Genomic DNA, 17,091 nt, shown 5'->3' on the forward strand with positions numbered 1-17,091 from the left:
TTTTTTTTTTTTTTTTTTTTTTTTAAATCAAGCAATAGCAAAGTGGAGAAATGAGTACATGTGGGAAAAGACTAATACACAGATTAGTTTCTTGGTTATTTTAAAACTGGTCTTTTACTCTCTGATACTATGACAGGAGGCAAGCAAGGGTAAGTTCTGTTTCTTTCTCTGCTTTTTGGTATCTTTCAGATAAATCATGTCTAGTCTTTATTGATTTTTCTTTCTTCTTGCTACCTTTGCAGTTGTAATTTGAGTGTTCCTGATGTTCTGCAGAGAGAGAGAGAGAGAGAGAGAGAGAGAGAGAGAGAGAGAGAGTTCCCTGGGGGGAGATATATATATATATATCTCCCCCCAGGGAACAACCCTCTTTCTGCCATAACACAAGACTGAGTCTGCCCCCTCTACCAGGCTGGAATTGCTGGTGAGGGACAGCCCATAAATGGCTTATGTTAATGAGGACTCTTCCCAGAGTCTGAGCTCCAGGAGGGATCATTAGGAGCCACTGGGTTAGCAGAAAGACCTCCAGGGAGTTAGGACTTCTCTGAATGTAATGGTTAGTGGGAACAAAAGCTTGTCCTTCCAGGGAGGCCCCAGGGCTGTGGCCTTGGAAAATGCCTGTAATAAGTAATAAGGATCACCCTCTAATGAGACAGGGAGAGCTAAAAAAAAAATTAAAAATTGTTTAAATATAGGATTTATTTCTGGCTGCTAGCCATGGGCTACAAGTCTACAAGGAGGCTTCAGATTTCAAAGAGATGTGAAAATGGATGAGCCTGGGGAGGGGTCAGCCAGAGAGATGAGAAGGTCATGTAGCTGACAGCTTGCCCCCGTGGGAATGTCCTATTGACCTCTTGTGTTCAAGCCCAGGCAGATGCCAGAGGTAAAACAAACAGGCAAACAGCCACCAGGAGATGCTGTCCTTGTCTGCAAGAGAACCTCTCAGGAATGCAGGCGGGCTCTGATCCTACCTAGAGACAGGGCCAAGAGCACAGAGACCAGAGTGCACCAGCCCAAGGGAAGCTGGAGGGATGGGACCTACTTTGATAGGGGGACTGGGGTGGGAATATCCCTCAGAAAAGAGGTGCAGAAAGAGGTTTTTCAAATGACCACAGGTGTGAATTTTTTCCTAATTTATCATTTACAACAACCTAGTTATGCACTGACAATGGTTTCAGGTCTCATTTGAATGAGTGGCAGAATCAGGTAGGCAGAGTCGGTTTTTAAGAAGTGGCTTTCTGTCCTTGAATCTGATATCTGGTAAAAGCTATGGCAGCTTGGGAGGGCTGGGTTAGGAAAATGGTAAACGAAAGCAAAATGTCTCTCTCTGACTTTCAAATATTCTGAATTACACTCCAGAGTCACAGACACTATTATGGTCCTTTTCCCTCATATTTTTCCAAAGTTTGATTCTTCTTTCTGTCAGAAATCTTGCTTATGCAGCTCCCTCAGATTTTTGCTGCTAACTGCAGAGCTCTTGTTTTTCTTGTCAGCAGTCACCTTAATTGTCCTGCCCAAAGAGCCCCACCCAGCCCCATTTGGTGCCACATGGTTTTCTTTGAAAGGCTCTGCTGTAACAGCGAGAATTTCTGGGTGTCCTTTTCTAAGTAAACAGGAAGTATCGCTATGTTAAAAAAAAAAAAAAGAGAAAACCTTCTCCTCAGCAAAAATTCAATAATATGCCAACTTATATTTCCTATTAATGTTGCATTAGGAGCAGGATCAATTTCTTACACAGCCCAATCTTTTTCTTAAGATTCTAAACCTCAATGAGTGAGCAGAATCCCAGGGAAGGCTGGCCAACTAGGATATTTTAGAAATTCACCCACTGATTTTTTTTTTTTTGAGGCAGTAGCATCACAGGAAAGATAACAATGTATGAAAAAAAAACCACACACACAACAACAACAAAACCCTGTGCAAAATCACATTAAAGGGGCAAGATGTTATGCATCTAAATTTTAAGTCACAGCAAGAGTTGTGTTCCAATACTTAACCACACTTCTATATATGAAAAATCTGAAGCCTTGAGTCAGGAGAATTGACGCATCACAGGAGAAAGAAACACACAAAGATGGCTTTTTTTCCCCCCATCACATCAGAACCTGGGTTCGTGTGTCAGGCAGACGCAGCCCCACGAGTCCTCCACACACGAGCACAGTAGAAGCCAGAAGGATGGGGATTGCTTTGGTGATGCCAACCAGGGAGCCGAAAATTAAGTTTCCCAGGACGGCTGCTGCTTTGCATAGAGCATTCAAGAAGCCGAAGCCCGTTGCCCTTCAAAGGAAAAGAATTATGGACAAGGTTGAGAAAATGATTCTAGCTTTAGACACACATGTTCTATAATGGTAATTTTCAATGCTTTTTAAGTAGATTGTGTTGAGTATCATTGGAGCAAATAATTAAATGCTTGTTAGCAAATCAGGATAGAGAAACCCAGTTGTTGGTATTGTTCTTTCAGGCCTCCTGTTGACTTTCTTACCTTCTCTATTGATTCTTTTTCTGACCATAGGTTCCAATTTATCATGGACAACAAGAGAAGGGTAATTTTAGGAGTCTCTTTTCTCTTGGCCCAATGGTGTTGGAAGAAAGAGTCTCTTATATCAAAGTTAATCTTACCCCATTCAAATCCTTCTCTCAGGAAAAACAGAGTCATGAAGCACACAGTTCATCAGAGAGGCAGCTCACCTCTGGTGAGTGTGGAGTTTGGGCCACCTCCCTCTGACCCCAGGCAAGAAGTGGAAAGCGAGGGTTAGGGAAATTGAGCAGGTTCTCATCTTATCACAAAAATGACACATTATTTTGTTTTGTAAATTCCCATAATTTCAGAGATATCTGTATTTAAAAGGAAACTTAATTTCATTCCAGAATTGAAGTGTTTGACAATATATTTCTTTTTACTCCCTTCTTTTCTCTTAGCTAAATCAATTTAAATAATTGAGGCCCATTGAATTTTCAAAGAAAATCAGGGATGATGGAGTTGGATCCCTTATCTTTAACTTACTGTGGAGCTGAACTACCATGCATTCTTTCTTTGTTTTCATTAGTAGGCAGAAATGGAACACAGGTTGAATATCACCTATCTGAAATACTGGGGATTAAAAGTGGTTCAGATTCGGGAGGTTTTGGAATTTTGGAATGTTCACATAGACTTCACTAGTTGAGCATCCCTAATCTGAAAATCTGAAATTCAAAGTTCTCCTAAATCTGAAATTTTTGAGCACTATGTATTTTCAGATTAGAAATGTTCCACCAGTACTGAGCTGGGTGGCCCTACCAACGAGCTAGTGTGATATTTCTCCTATCATCAGAGTTCTCTGTGGAAAATCAATCCAAGAAAATATTATAGAAGAGAATCAGATTGTGGGCCTAGAGATCTTGTTTGCTGTCCTTTAAGCTGTGCAGGCATGTAAGAAACAATCCTCTGTTCTTTTTGAATCCCCAAGAGTTCACACATGCTGAGCATATGCTCTATCATTGAGCTATATTCCCAATTCCGATGTCCCCTCTCTCTCTCTCTCTCTGTCTCTCTCTCTCTCTCTCTTTCTTTCTTTCTTTCTTTCTCTCTCTCTCTCTCTCTCTCAACTTTTTTTTTTTGTGGGGGGTACTGGAGATTGAACTCAGGGGCACTTGACCACCGAGCTTATTTTGTATTTTATTTAGAGACGGGGTTTCATTGAGTTGCTTAGCGCCTTGCTTTTGCTGAGGCTGGCTTTGAACTCACCATTCTGTCTCAGCCTCCCCAGCCACTGGGATTACAGGCATGTGCCACTGCGCCTGGCTCTTTCTTTCTCTTTCCCTCTTTTCTTTTCTTTCTTTCCAGTACTGGAGATTCAACTCAGGGGACACTCTGCCATTAAACTACATTCCCCGGCCTTTTTTATTTTTTATTTTGAGATAGGGTCTCACTAAATTGCCCAGACTGGCTTTGAATTTGTGGTCCTCCTGCTTCAGCCTCCCAAATTGCTGGGATTACAGATGTGCACCACCAAGCCCGGTTCACATCCCACCTTTTTTTTTTTTTTTTTTNTTCTTTTTTCTTTTGTATTACTGGGGATTGAATTTAGGGTTGCTTAATCACCGAGCCACATTCCCAGTCCTTTTTATATTTTATTTTATTTTATCTTATTTATTTATTTATTTATCTATCTATTTATTTATTTATTTATTGTTGCCAATGATTAAACCAAGGGGCACTTAACCATTCAGCAATATTCCTAGCCCTTTTTTTTTTATATTTTTATAGACAGGGTCTCCCTAAGGTGGTTGCTGAGGCTGGCTTTGAACTCACAGTCCTCCTGCCTCAGCCTCCTGAGTCACTGGGATTACACCACATCTGGCTTTTATATTTTATTTTGAGACAGGGTCTCATGAAGAAGCTTAGGGCCTCGCTAAGTTGCTGAGGCTGGCTTTTGAACTCCTGATCCTCCTGCCTCAGCCTTCCCAGTGGAGAAACAGGGATTTCTTGAGAAGAAGGTAAGTAATTTTGTATTCTCTTTGTATCTAATTTTGTGTTCTTGAAAAAAAGACCTGTAATACCAGTAATTACTAAAACAGCAGGCGGGGAGGGTGGATTTAATATACTAATGACTATTTTCAAATGAAATTGCTGGAGGCTACAAAGAAGACTTGAGTAGAATGACACCAGGTCACCTCTTCCACCTTCATGGTGATGATGTCATGAGTCTGAGATGTCTTTCTGCTATGTATTTTTTTAAAAAATTAATAGACTTTTTAAGCATCTTCGGGTTTATAAATAAAAGGTGGGTGAAAATAAAGGAGAATTTCCATATGCCACAGTTTCCCTTTTTACTTATTTATTTATTGGGTACTAGGGATTGAAACCAGTGGCACTTTATCACAGAGCCAGAGTCTTGCTATGCTGCCAAGACTGGGTTCAAACTTGAGATCCTCTTGCCTCAGTTCCCGAGTTGCTGGGATTACAGGCATGTGCCACAGCACTCTATTAATTATATGCATTGCTGTGGTATATTTATGAGAATTGGTGAACCAAACTGATACATTGTCATTTACTGAAGTTCATAGATAATATTAGGGTTCATTCTTGGTATTGTATTTCTATGGGTTCAGACAAGTGTATAATGACATATGTCCACCATTTTAGTTCCACCCAGAGGAATACTTTCACTGCCCTATTCTATGTGACACTATGGTGGACATTCATCCTTCCCTCCATTAAACCCCTGGCAACCACGGTTCTTTCCTTCTTTCTTTCTTTCTTTCTTTCTTTCTTTCTTTCTTTCTTTCTTTCTTTCTTTTCTTTCTTTCTTTCTTATAGTTGTAGGTGGACAGCATGCCTTTATTTGTTTAGTTTTTTTTATGTGGTGCTAAGGATTGAACCCAGTGCCTTTACACATGCTAGGCAAGCACTCTGCCACTGAGCTACAGCCCCAGCCCAACCCAGATATTTTTACTGTCTCCACAGTTTTGCCTTTTCCAGAATATCATTTAGTTGAAGTCCTACAATATATAACCCACTCAGACTGGCTTCTTTCACTTTTTAAAAAACTACATTTTTAGTTCTAGATTCTAGAGTCATAAGCTACCAACTGTATCTTATGGTGTTAAGATAAACGGTATCCTTCTGGGGAAAATGGCTAGTGTGTTTGTTGCTGATAAGAGATAGGAAAACATTTTTCTGACATGAAGTCTCTCAATGCTGAAACTGCAGAGTGACCCATGTAGGATTTACACTGGGTTAAAATAACAATGTATTTCCAAGCTATGAACCTCTGGTATAACTTAGAACAAGGTATAAAATGCAGACAGCTACCTCTTTGTATCACTGAAACTGTAACTGAGGAATGGATGACTTCCTAAGATTTCTGGGCAGCAGTAAAGACAGATGCATTAGGAGCATCTGGTATCTCAGGTTTCTAAAAAAGAGAATCAAATCCTTAGATTTGATTCTAAGATCAAATTCTTAGATTCCTAAGAATCTCCATTTTCATTTCCCAAGCAGAGCCAGTACTTCAGAGGAAAATCTGGGTTCATGCAAAGCACACAGCCTCCTTAAATTAGGATTGGCATTCAAGAAAATGTGCCTGCCCTTTCCTTGGATAAGTAAATTATTCCTTCAAATATTTGCAGCTGGAGGGTGTGATTTTTCAATGTATTCGAGACACAGCTATATTAGAAAAATTATTCACAAAATGACTCTCCCTTGGGTTATCTATTTTTACTATAGTAAGAAGCTTTTAGTTCATTTACTCTCTGTTCTTAATTAAAGTGAAGTTATCCCTTCTGCAGACATGGAAAGGCCAAGTCACCTTGTGCTTATAAAGTCCTTTAAGGGTAGGGAGCTCAGAGCTTGTGGAACCCCCACTCCCTGACTTCTTAGCAGCAGGGTGAGCTCCTGCATTCTTTTCTACAGATGTTTTCCTGCCTTCTCTTAACCAGCAGGAACCAACAGAGAAAAACAGAAAGACCTATTATTTTTATATGCTCTACCCCCTGCTTCTCATCTCTCCAGCCAGAATCCTTTGTTCTCAATTATAATTATTGTTCAATCTACTTATTTAATCTTTTAAATTGCCCAGGCTGTGCTGGAACTCACGATCATCCTGCCTCAGCCTCCGGACTAGCTGGGATTACAGGTGTGCCTCACCACATCACAAGTTTTAAGTTTCTAAATTGTAAACAGAACCCCATCGCTGCAGCAAGCCAGTTCCCCATTCCACTGAGGCACTCTCTTCCTGCACCATGGACTCCCTCTCTTTGACATGCTGGTGTGTGAAGCGAGTTGGCTGCAGCACTTAGACTTAGCTGATGGGGGATGTGGCCACCAGAGTGTCCTCTCACTGAGATTGGATGGTGGCTTCCTCTTTGCAGAACTCACAATTTAGCAGGTTCTAGCTTATTTATATTGCTTTGTGTTTTAACTGGAGTCTGCAAAAAGGAAACTGCTGGCTCCATGGACAGAGTGAGGATAGCATTGACTTACATTCAGGCTTTTTTTTGTTTTGTTTTTCCTGACATTAGTGCAGAACCAACTGTGGATATATATGTTTGTATTTATTTATTTTAGGTTCCTGGGAAGAAGAAAGGGATGCTGAAAAATGGTGGCACTCCTTAGGGTAGTGCCTGGCACAAGGCAAGCACCATGTGGGTATTCACCACTGTTAAAACACTGGCTGAATATCTGCCCTACCAAATGATGACATTATTAGGGGAAACAAAACTAAACTAAAGGCTACATTTTGAAACATCCTGAACTGGTATGGATTCATACTCTGCTCATCTAATTTACTTATTAAAGTGTAAAATGTAAGCATCTTTTTTAGTCTAAACTTTTGGAAAGGAGCTTTTTCTGGGGAATGTAGCCAAGTCATTGGCAGAAATTATAAAAGGACCCAGCATGGAGCATTGTGGAAAGTCTAAACAGCCCTTACATCAAATATACATTGTGATCTAAAGATTCATCTGGAAGTTGGTTGTTTGAAACAGAATAAGCCCATTTACCTCACAGAAACAATACTACAAATGAAGGCAAGGTACCCAGGTTAACTCTTAACACTGAACCCACCTGGCTATTGAACTATAATGCTAAGAGCATCAGATGCCCCTTGAATATTTGTGAATAAGCACATTTGTCCTTAATATATTCCCAATTTATAATTCTCCTATGCATTTATTCATTTTATAATCATTTGTTAAGTATCTATTATGTGGCAAGCACTGCACTAGACTCCAGCGACCCCCAAATTAAAAGACAAAGCCCGCATTTGTACTGACAGATGAGATCACGATAACACATACTTAGAGCAATGAGGCAGCATATCATGGGAGCAGGTGAGTGGGAGGTGATCTCAGACTGGGGATGGGCACAGTTGAGAGAAGGCTTCTCAGAGGGGATGGTGAGAATATGATTTGCCTTGAAGGAATAGTAGGAGCTTGCCTGGTAAAGGATGGCATGTGGATAAGTGTCTCTGGTGTCATAATACTCTCACAGCTCCCTAACTTATCTCATGGTACCCACTGTGGTCTGCCTTAGACACTCTCCAAGGCTTCCTGAGTACCATCCAGCCCACCTGTCTCCAGTCAAACATGGCTCTCACTTCTCATGCAGCTGTTTTCAATCTGGGTTAGGATGGCAATTTTATTGAACTAAGGTGCCTAGACATGTATAACCACATCTTTGCCTGGTGGCATGGCAATTAAGCTGGGCGGGGGGTTTAGAAACTCCTGGGAAGTTTGATGATGTGGCCGTAAGGATGGCTAGGCTCCTCCCACAGGGATTCTGGCTTTATTGCTCTACTGGAGCATTGGTATGGTTTAGAAGTTCCAAGTGATTTAAAGGTGTATATTATCTTCCCAGAGATGTCTGCATTTTGGAATTGATTTTCATTTACTGTTACATACTAAAAGAAATTACAAAAGCAAAATATCCACTCTACCCCTCCAACAAATAGGTTCATGTCTGAATTCCTTTCAGCATGCAATTCAGTCATGAATCAGAGGATTTATACAACTTTGCTTTCTGCCTCTTATCAATCATTCATACAACTGTTTGTCCCATGTTGTTTTTGTTTCCATGTTTTATTTAGCATGTAACTACGATTTCCAAAACTATATCATTGGTTAATGTAAAAATTTCCAGATTTGGGGTATTATTAATGATACTGTAATGAACACGTTCACCTCTATGACTGTTTACATTTGGATAAATTTGATAGGGCACATCAGGCAGTATAATGTAGCCAGAGGAAAGAGTTCACAGTGTGGAGGAGACTGAGGGTCACAGGGGGTGCTGTGCCCATGAGAAGGAAGGGTCCTACCCAGAGTGTCCCTCTCTACTCCTGCTCTTGGTAAGCTTTCTTGTTCACTCTGCTTAATTCATTTTTTTCCAGGGGCCGTCAGTTTCTCACCTAACCTGAAGCATCTCCTTTCCCATCTCTCAGTTGTCTCAGTTTAGACTTTCCTCCTTGCCACTGTCCCTACTCTCTCTGACCTGGTCTGTTTCAAACCTGAGCATCTTATCTGGACTCAGCCTTGTGCAGGTCTATGTCATGTTTGGAGGTTGGCTGGGTCGTCTTTGTAGTCACTCAGCACAACCCTATCTCAGGACTGTCACAGGAATGCCTGTGATACTTGATAAATAAAAGGCTGAACTAAGAAATTTCTTGAGAAGCCTGGGATGGTGGCGCACACCTGTAATCCCATCAGTTTGGGAGACTGAGGCAGGTGGATCACAGGTTTGAGGTCAGCTTGGGCAGCTTAGTGATACCCTGTCTCAAAATAAAGAATATAAAAGGCTGAGGTTGTAGCTCAGTGGTAGAGCGCCCTGGGTTCAATCCCTGGTACCACACATATGCACACACCCAGAAATTTCTCAAGATCTTCCAAAAATGTTGGAGGCAGATTTTTGTTTTATAATTGGCATTTTAATGAGAATTAGTTGGGTGATGTTTGCTTATTGATGCCAGATAAACTTCCTGTTTCAGGGAAAAATAGTTCTACATTATTAAGTCAGAAAAGACTGAATTGCTTTCTGATCTTTAGAGAGAAAATTTGCTTTACTCAAGTAGGTAGCATCCTTCTTAATAAGAACCAGATGCCATTCTGTACCCCTGCAAGCAGACTGTGCTTACTTATATACAGGTAGAGAAGGAATCCCCCATTAGTTAGAATCTAATGAGAAAATCCCTGGGCCCAAAGCAGCCTCAACCTTCCCTCCATTCTCCACATCACCAAGGGGTTTCCTATTGCTTGTTCCCACTGGAATCAAATATTCACAGACAGGTTGATAATGGGAGCCTTTGTGTCTTATCATTTATCTGGTAAACCTGGCTAGGAAGTGCCAGCCTGGGCCAGGGTCATAATGATAGGGTAAGTAAAGATAGAATGACTGAACACAGAGCAGCAACTTGGAGTTCATCTGAGGCCAAGGTCCATGAATATGACCAGGTGAGCTTCTTAAGAACAAACCAGGCTTTTAACCCTTGGAGGGCAGGTAGATAGGTCTTCGCTGAGAGTAGCAGCACTGAGTCAGACATCTGGGTTTGAGGCTAAATGACTCTGGGCAAGCTACTTCCCTTTTCTGCAACTTATTTTCCTCACCTGAAAATGGGGTAAGAATACTTGTAGAGTAAGAGTGAAGACTGAATAAAGTTAAACGAGATCTTCTGAAATACCCAGCACAGTGCCTAGCTCAGCCTTCACTTCACAGATGAGGAAACTTGTCCAAGTTATCCAGCTGTCTTCTGGCATGTCCCACACCTGAATTCTCATATACTGTCATAACTCCAGGTGAATGAATGATATATACTTTTTAAAATTCAGTTGGTTATGGACTATAGTTTTCCTCCCTAAATGGGATCTAGCTTCCCCACTTCCAAAGTAAGCAATTTAGCCTAACTCCTAGAACAATGCTCTTTCTTCCACACTGTTGATGGAGTGGAGGGAGGAGAAACAATACTGTATGAGAAGGGGAACCTGACAGCTGAAGGATCAAGAGGTCACAGGCCATGATGGGAAGAGGGACAGAAAGGGGCAGCAGAGAGAAAACTGGAGACCAGCGCTTCCTCACAATTGGCTAAATTGCTTACTTTGGAAGTGGGGAAGCTAGATCCCATTTAGGGAGAAAAACTATAATCCATAATCAACTGAATTTTAAAAAGTATATTTCATTCATTCACCTGTAGTTATGACAGTATACGAGAAAGATCAAGTCCAGCTCTAAAGAAGCTAACATTTTTGTGGATGACAGTAAAAAAAAGTAAGCATATAACCTTTGTCCTATGGCATATGGTCTTGGTGGTTATTTGCTTTAAAAATACTTTGGTATAAGCAATATAAAAGAATAATTGTTTCCAATGTATACCCATAGAATTTAAAGCACATAAATCAGGAATTAACAGGACAGAAATAATTCCTTTGCACTTTAAATATCATTTTAGAAATTGTCAGGAGAAGGTCATTAATGAACATCGGGGAGATTTTCACTGGTGATGTGAGTGATGTTCAGGACATGTAGTTGATTGGAAACAATACGCTTTCCTTAGCATAACAGACATAACATCAATCCCCTGAGCTCAGTAACCTCAAATCAGTGATGTGGTACTTTTGGTAGATTCCAGCTTCTACAGCCCATGTGCCCTGCGCCCCATGCTAAAGGAGAACCCATGCTTGATGGCACACAAGTCTGCTGGTCCTGCTGTCACAATATCATTATGTCCATGGTCCCTTCACATCAGGGCTTATTCAGTACCCAAGGACAGAGAGATAGACTTTCCTGGAGCTCAAGAACAGTCTGTATGACTGTTTTGTGCCTGTTTTTGCATCTGACAGGATTTGCTCCCATTGTAATAAGCCTGGGATATGCTATACCTACCTGGCATCGAGGCTGTGGGGAGAGGGCATCTATTTCCTGCCTCCTCATCTTCCTCTACTTCTATTTGCCAGAGTTAAAAAGAATCAAAGAATCTGACATTTGCTGAATGGCTAAAGATAAACATATATAATGATAGTGCATATAAAGAAAAATAAAAGGTGAATACATAATAAAATAGAAACCTATATAGCATATATATTTTATGTACATAAAATGTAAATAAATATGATGTTATGATATACACAGAAAAATGAAGCAGGGTAAGGTGATATGGAGGGAATATATCACATAGGTTGGTTAGAAAGAATAGTTCACAAATTTCTTCATATCCAAATTGCCAAAAAATGAGTGAGGTTTTCTTCTTCATTTTAATGGCCACAGATAGAGAACATATTCAAGAAAGAATGAAATTGTCATTACGGATTACTAAGTGATGATGGTGATGAGGACAATTTTAGAGGTAAAAGGACCTGAGATGCCATTTATTTCAATGTACTTATTTTACATCTCAAACAACTGAGGCACAGTTGTGCTGAGTGGTTCCCCTGAGGACACAGAGCTGGTTAGTGAGAGAGTCAGGATTACAGATTGGCCATGGGGGAGGAATCAGGAGACCTTTTCCGTCTAAACAAGAACAATCCTGAGGGAAGGGCTTAGCTTGGTTAATTCTGGGCAGATGTTTTGATTTTAACTCATCAAAGAAGAGAACAATCCCACAGCACTGGGTGACAGTAGCTGCTGCCCAGGACTAGCAGGGAATAGCAGGTGTGAACAATCAGAGTTTTACTTTTAATTCTTTCTGAGGTCATGTCTAAACTGTGCATGCATGAGGGTGAAGGAAGGAGGCCATTGGCCAGAAAAAGGATATGCTGCTGTAAGAATAAATATCCTTGAGACAGGCCTGCTGGTGAGCGGAGTCTGTGCAGAGCTGAGGCTGGTCAGAGAGCCTGGTTGCGTCACTCACAAGGTGTGTGGCTCCTTGCCCTGAGCTCCAAGGAGGAATGGTCAAAATGACCACTGGGCTCTGGGGACACAGGAAGTGTGAGCAGGAAGCTTCCACCATGGCCACATGGTGGCAGCAAAAGTCACTGCCTGGATGCAGGACACAGGTCAAATAGCCTATACCATGTGGGTTATAATTATGACCAAGAAAATAAAAGAAGGAGGTGAAAGGGGACAGTGAATAGTAGAAAAGTCCAGTGAATAGCATTACATTAGTTTTTACTCTGAATCTTAAGATTCTAAGACAGGAGGGAAGTTTTATCTATTTTTTTTTCCCCCAGTTAGGATATTAGTGGTCAGAGGGACCTCTGACCGACCCTGACTAAATCCCAGTCATGGAATGTGTCCACTATTGGCATCTTCCAAATCTTTTTGCAAAGATGGTTAAAAGCAATTTGTTGGTCTTAGGACTTGGGGGTGGAGAAATGATGGGAGAAAGAAGTTCACCTGGACCAACATGTTAGATGGTTGGGCTTCCTTTCAGATTTGTGGCAAGCTGGAAAATTGAATTCTCTTGGGAGCTTGTCATATTCATTTTTACTATCTACTAGAAGAATCGTAGACTATCAGTTGCCCATTATCTATATTACATATATAGGCTCCCTGTTCATTTTTGACACAAGGAAGGATCTGATATGCCTAGGCCTGATGTTGAAACTGTCAAAACATCATACCATGCCTTGAATGTTCAAAAATGCCCTAAACTTCAAAGGTCCATCATTTTGCCCTGTTCTTCATTTCTTCTCTCAAAGCAACCTTATCTTTCTAATCTCACAATAAAAGACAAACACCTGACTGCAACCATTCAACCAAGTGAATCCTCCCACTTCATATCACTTATCCCTGCAGAACTGAAGGTATTCCTTGTTCCTTGTTCCTTTAAGGCCAGACCTGAGAATTAAGAGTCTGAGGAAAGGTAGGTGCATGGACCACTATGTCTCAGCCACTGTGGCTGATGTTCTGGCTTTGGTCAGGATCCCCTGTTGTTACCACAGAGTTGGAAAGCAGATGGGGTTGAGATGGAGGTGGTTGGCCAGGGAGAGTGCATTGACAGAGAGTGACTCTCCTCTTCTACAACTTCTACGGCACTTAGTGTTGACATCTTGCCTCAATCTGAGGCCAGTTCTGGCCCTGGACAAGTCAGCCTGAAAAAAAGCTATAAGCTGTAAGTTTTTAATGCCGGACTGTTGGAAGTCTAGAGTTTACAGAAAACAAATGTGCACAGCTTCCCTCAGAGTTTGCAAGATCACTTGCTTACAGGCTGGCTTTCCTACCCTCTACTCATCTGACCTGAATTTCTAGCCCATTGAAACTTTTTCTCCTAGCCTGGTATCCCAACCCTGGTGCCTGTCCTTTCTTAGTCCAGGTCTGTGGTCACTCTGAATCTTCTTTCCTTGAGGATTCGCCCCTGGACTCAACCTCTTGCCTTCTTTGACATATTATTCCTATGTGGGCCCTTGTTTTCTGTTCCTTTTGAATTGAACTCTCTCAGGAGTGTCTAACCTACTGTCTGATCTGGCATCTTGTCACAGCCCAGTTTCTAGAAGACTCATGACATAGGGTGCAAAAGAACAAAGAACAGCTGGTTGTCTCCAAACATGATATGTATACACTGCTTGATAGTCCCTGTGCTTCTTCAATCTTTTTTAGCCAGGCCACTCATCACTGACTTGTGATTCAAACCACCCTGTCTGAGAAGCAACTGAGCTGCAAGACAGGGGAAAGGCTGGGTGACTCAGCATCAAAGCTGGGCCTGTCTCAGGATTGGCTATCACTGTGAATGTGAGTTATGGCCATGGGCCTTTGCCTTGATGCCAGTGAGCAGGTGACTATCTATCTCTACAGTAGTGCCAGTGATTTAGTTTGTCTTAACCTCCAGTGTTAGTAATAAATTTCCTACCCTCAACTTTTCTTCTCCTCCTCATCCTCCTTCTTCTCCTTCTCTTCTTGCTCTTCTCCTTTGTCTTTCCTTTCCTTTCCTTTCCTTTTTTTCCCCTTGGTACTAAAGGTTGAACATTGCACACGCTAGGTGAGCACTGGCGCTACATCCCCAGCCCTTCTTATTTAATTTTTAAAATTTTGAGACAGTCTTACTAAATTACCCAGCCTGGCCCTGAACTTGAGATCCTCCTGCCTCAACCTCCCAAGGAGCTAAGATTACAGGTGTGCATCACTGTGCCCAGCCATCCTTATCTTTTTTTTTTTTTAATATTTTTAGTTGTAGTTGGACACAATACCTTTTATTTATTTATTCATTCATTCTTATGTGGTGCTGAGGATCGAACCCAGCTCCTCACACATGCTAGGTGAGCGCTCTACCACTGAGCCACAACCTCAGCCCCCATCCTTATCTTTTTGATCCATCAGTAGCATCTATCACATCTGATTACTTTCACCTCCTGAACTACTTTCTTCACTTGATTTCCCAGACTTAGCACTTCGATTATCTTTTCTTTAAAATATTTTTTTTAGTTGTTAATTGGACCTTTATTTTATTTATTTATATGTGGTACTGAGAATCGAACCCAGTGCTTCACACATGCTAGGCAAGCACTCTACCACTGAGCTGTACAACTCCAGCCCTTGCTTGTCTTTTCCTCTCAGTGCTGTTTTCCAATCTCATGAGCTAGTTTCTCCTTGTCTCTTTGACCTCTCTATTTCCTAGTGTCTCAGAGCTCAGTCTTCAAAACTTTCTTTTATCTACTACTTCTCTTTTTGTGGCCTCACCCACCATCATACTGTAAGGCATATCTATATGCTAAAAGAGTTTACATTTTTTTATTTCCCACCTGGATTTCTCCCCTGAACTCTGCTATCTGTCCAACTGCCTATTTAGCATCTCCACTAAGATATTTAATAGCATCTCAAACTTCACATGAACAGAACAGAGATCCCAGTTCTGCTTAACTTCCTCTTGCAGTCTTTCCCATTTCAGTAAGTGGCATCTCAGATTTTCCATTGCTCAGGTAAAACCCCAAAGTCATCTTGAATACCTTTTCCTCTCACATCTCACATTCCATCTTTCAACAATGCTTGTTGGTCTTGGACATATTTTTAGAATCCAATCACTTCTCACCGCAGTCAGTGGTCCTATTATCTCTTGCCACAGTTGTTGTAGTGGCCTCCTAACTGGTCTCCCTGAATTCATCTCAGATCCCCTAAAGTTTGTTTTATTGATTTATTGAAGTACTAGGGATTGAACCCAGGGGTATTCTACCACTTAGCTCTACCCCCAGCCTTTTTTTATTTTATTTTGAGACTGTGTCTCACTAAGTTGTCCAGGCCAGTCTTGAACTTGTGATCCCCCTATCTCAGCCTCCTGAATAGCTGAGATTACAGATGAGCACCACCATGCCCAGGCATAGAATTTATTTTTAACACAAAACCAGTTCTCTTTTTAACTATAAGCCAGATCACATCACTCCGCTGCCCAAAATCCTGCAACAGGTTTTATTTCACTCATAATGAAGACCTGAGAGTCCCTCTGGGCCTGTCACTCTTACCTTCTATCTTGCTCATTCTGCTCCAGCCTGCCAACTGGTAGCTTCTACTCCCACCTTGGGGCCTTTGCACTTGCTGTTGCTTTGGCTGTGAAAGCTGTCTTCCAAAGTATCTGCCTGGGTCTCTGCTAAAATGTCACCTTTACAGGGTCTACATCTCCCTTGGCTATCCTATATGCAATTACAACTCTCCTTACCTTAGCAATTTCTATATCCCTATATGGCTTTATTTTTCCCTTTAGCACTCAGCACCACCTGATACACTAATGCCTACTTCATTTATCTAATTGTATTGACCAGCTTTCCCAAACTAGAATGTAGACTCCTTCAAGGCCAGGCACTCTGTGAGTTCACTGTTGTGTCTGACTAGGATGGTTTCTGGCACACGGTATGCATTCCATAAACATCTGTCTTGTGAATTAGTGAATGGACTCTATCCCCAGGATTCTTTCTGGTATCCAACATAAATATTCAAATGCATATTGGACGGCTCCATGTTGAAATGAAAATTCAACATGTCCCAAATGGAACTCAGTATTTTTCTGACCCCAGCTCGAACCTGCTGTTCCTCCTGCGTCCCCGTCTCAACACAGCCACAACCATCCTTTCAACTGTGCAAGCAGAAATAGAATCCTCTCTGACAACCTCTTTTCCTCACCCCAACATTTAATCAAGCACCAAATTTTGTTGATTTTATTCTTAAAATTCCATGAACATGTTAAATGCTGACTTCTTTTCTTTTCAATCTACATTTTTGTCCATATCACCACCTTCAGTGTCCTAAGGAGATGCCCTGCCTCCTCTCTGGTCACAAGAGTGAATTCTAGTCTTACCTCGTTTTTCTCCCTGAAACACCTCAAGGGCTCACATAATCCCCATATAATGCAATGTTCAAGCATTTTCATGACCTATTTTGTTTGTTTGTTTTTGCCTAACTTTGTTAACTTTTTCTTTGGAGAGATTTTTTAGGTGACATTTGCTCTGACTGAAATGTTCTTTCCATCCCTTGGTATGGCTGCCATTCACTATTCTTCAGGCCTCAACTGAGATGTTACTTCTAAACCTGCTCTGATGCGCCAATGCTTTCAGAGCACCATGCCCTTCCCTCACCATAACCCTGACCACACCATGTTATAACTCATCTTTACTTGTCCTTAAGCTCTGGACAGAAACGAGTACAAAAGGCCTGTTGAGTCTTTGCATGTTTAACCCAATCTTGATTTCTGCTTTTCAGAGGAC

The 17,091-nt window shown here is 41.3% G+C and overlaps 1 protein-coding gene and 1 long non-coding RNA gene across 3 annotated transcripts in view; one reads left to right on the top strand and one right to left on the bottom strand.

Annotated features, from left to right (window-relative positions):
* Positions 1 to 1,843: 1,843 nt before the first annotated feature.
* The window catches only part of Sv2c (synaptic vesicle glycoprotein 2C), a 218,400-nt gene continuing 203,152 nt past the window's right edge, over positions 1,844 to 17,091 (bottom strand). For both annotated transcript variants that reach the window (XM_015497779.2, XM_048800118.1), the window contains one exon: positions 1,844 to 2,274. In XM_015497779.2, coding sequence (XP_015353265.1) covers positions 2,091 to 2,274 — 184 coding nt within the window. In that variant the 3' untranslated portion in view covers positions 1,844 to 2,090. The remainder of the gene's footprint in view (positions 2,275 to 17,091) is intronic.
* The window catches only part of LOC125615801, a 39,769-nt gene continuing 27,010 nt past the window's right edge, over positions 4,333 to 17,091 (top strand). The window contains exon 1 of the long non-coding RNA XR_007346390.1: positions 4,333 to 4,473. This is a non-coding gene — a long non-coding RNA (uncharacterized LOC125615801). The remainder of the gene's footprint in view (positions 4,474 to 17,091) is intronic.

Source organism: Marmota marmota, unplaced genomic scaffold (genome assembly GCF_001458135.2).
Source record: "Marmota marmota marmota unplaced genomic scaffold, marMar, whole genome shotgun sequence".
NCBI lineage: Eukaryota > Metazoa > Chordata > Mammalia > Rodentia > Sciuridae > Marmota > Marmota marmota.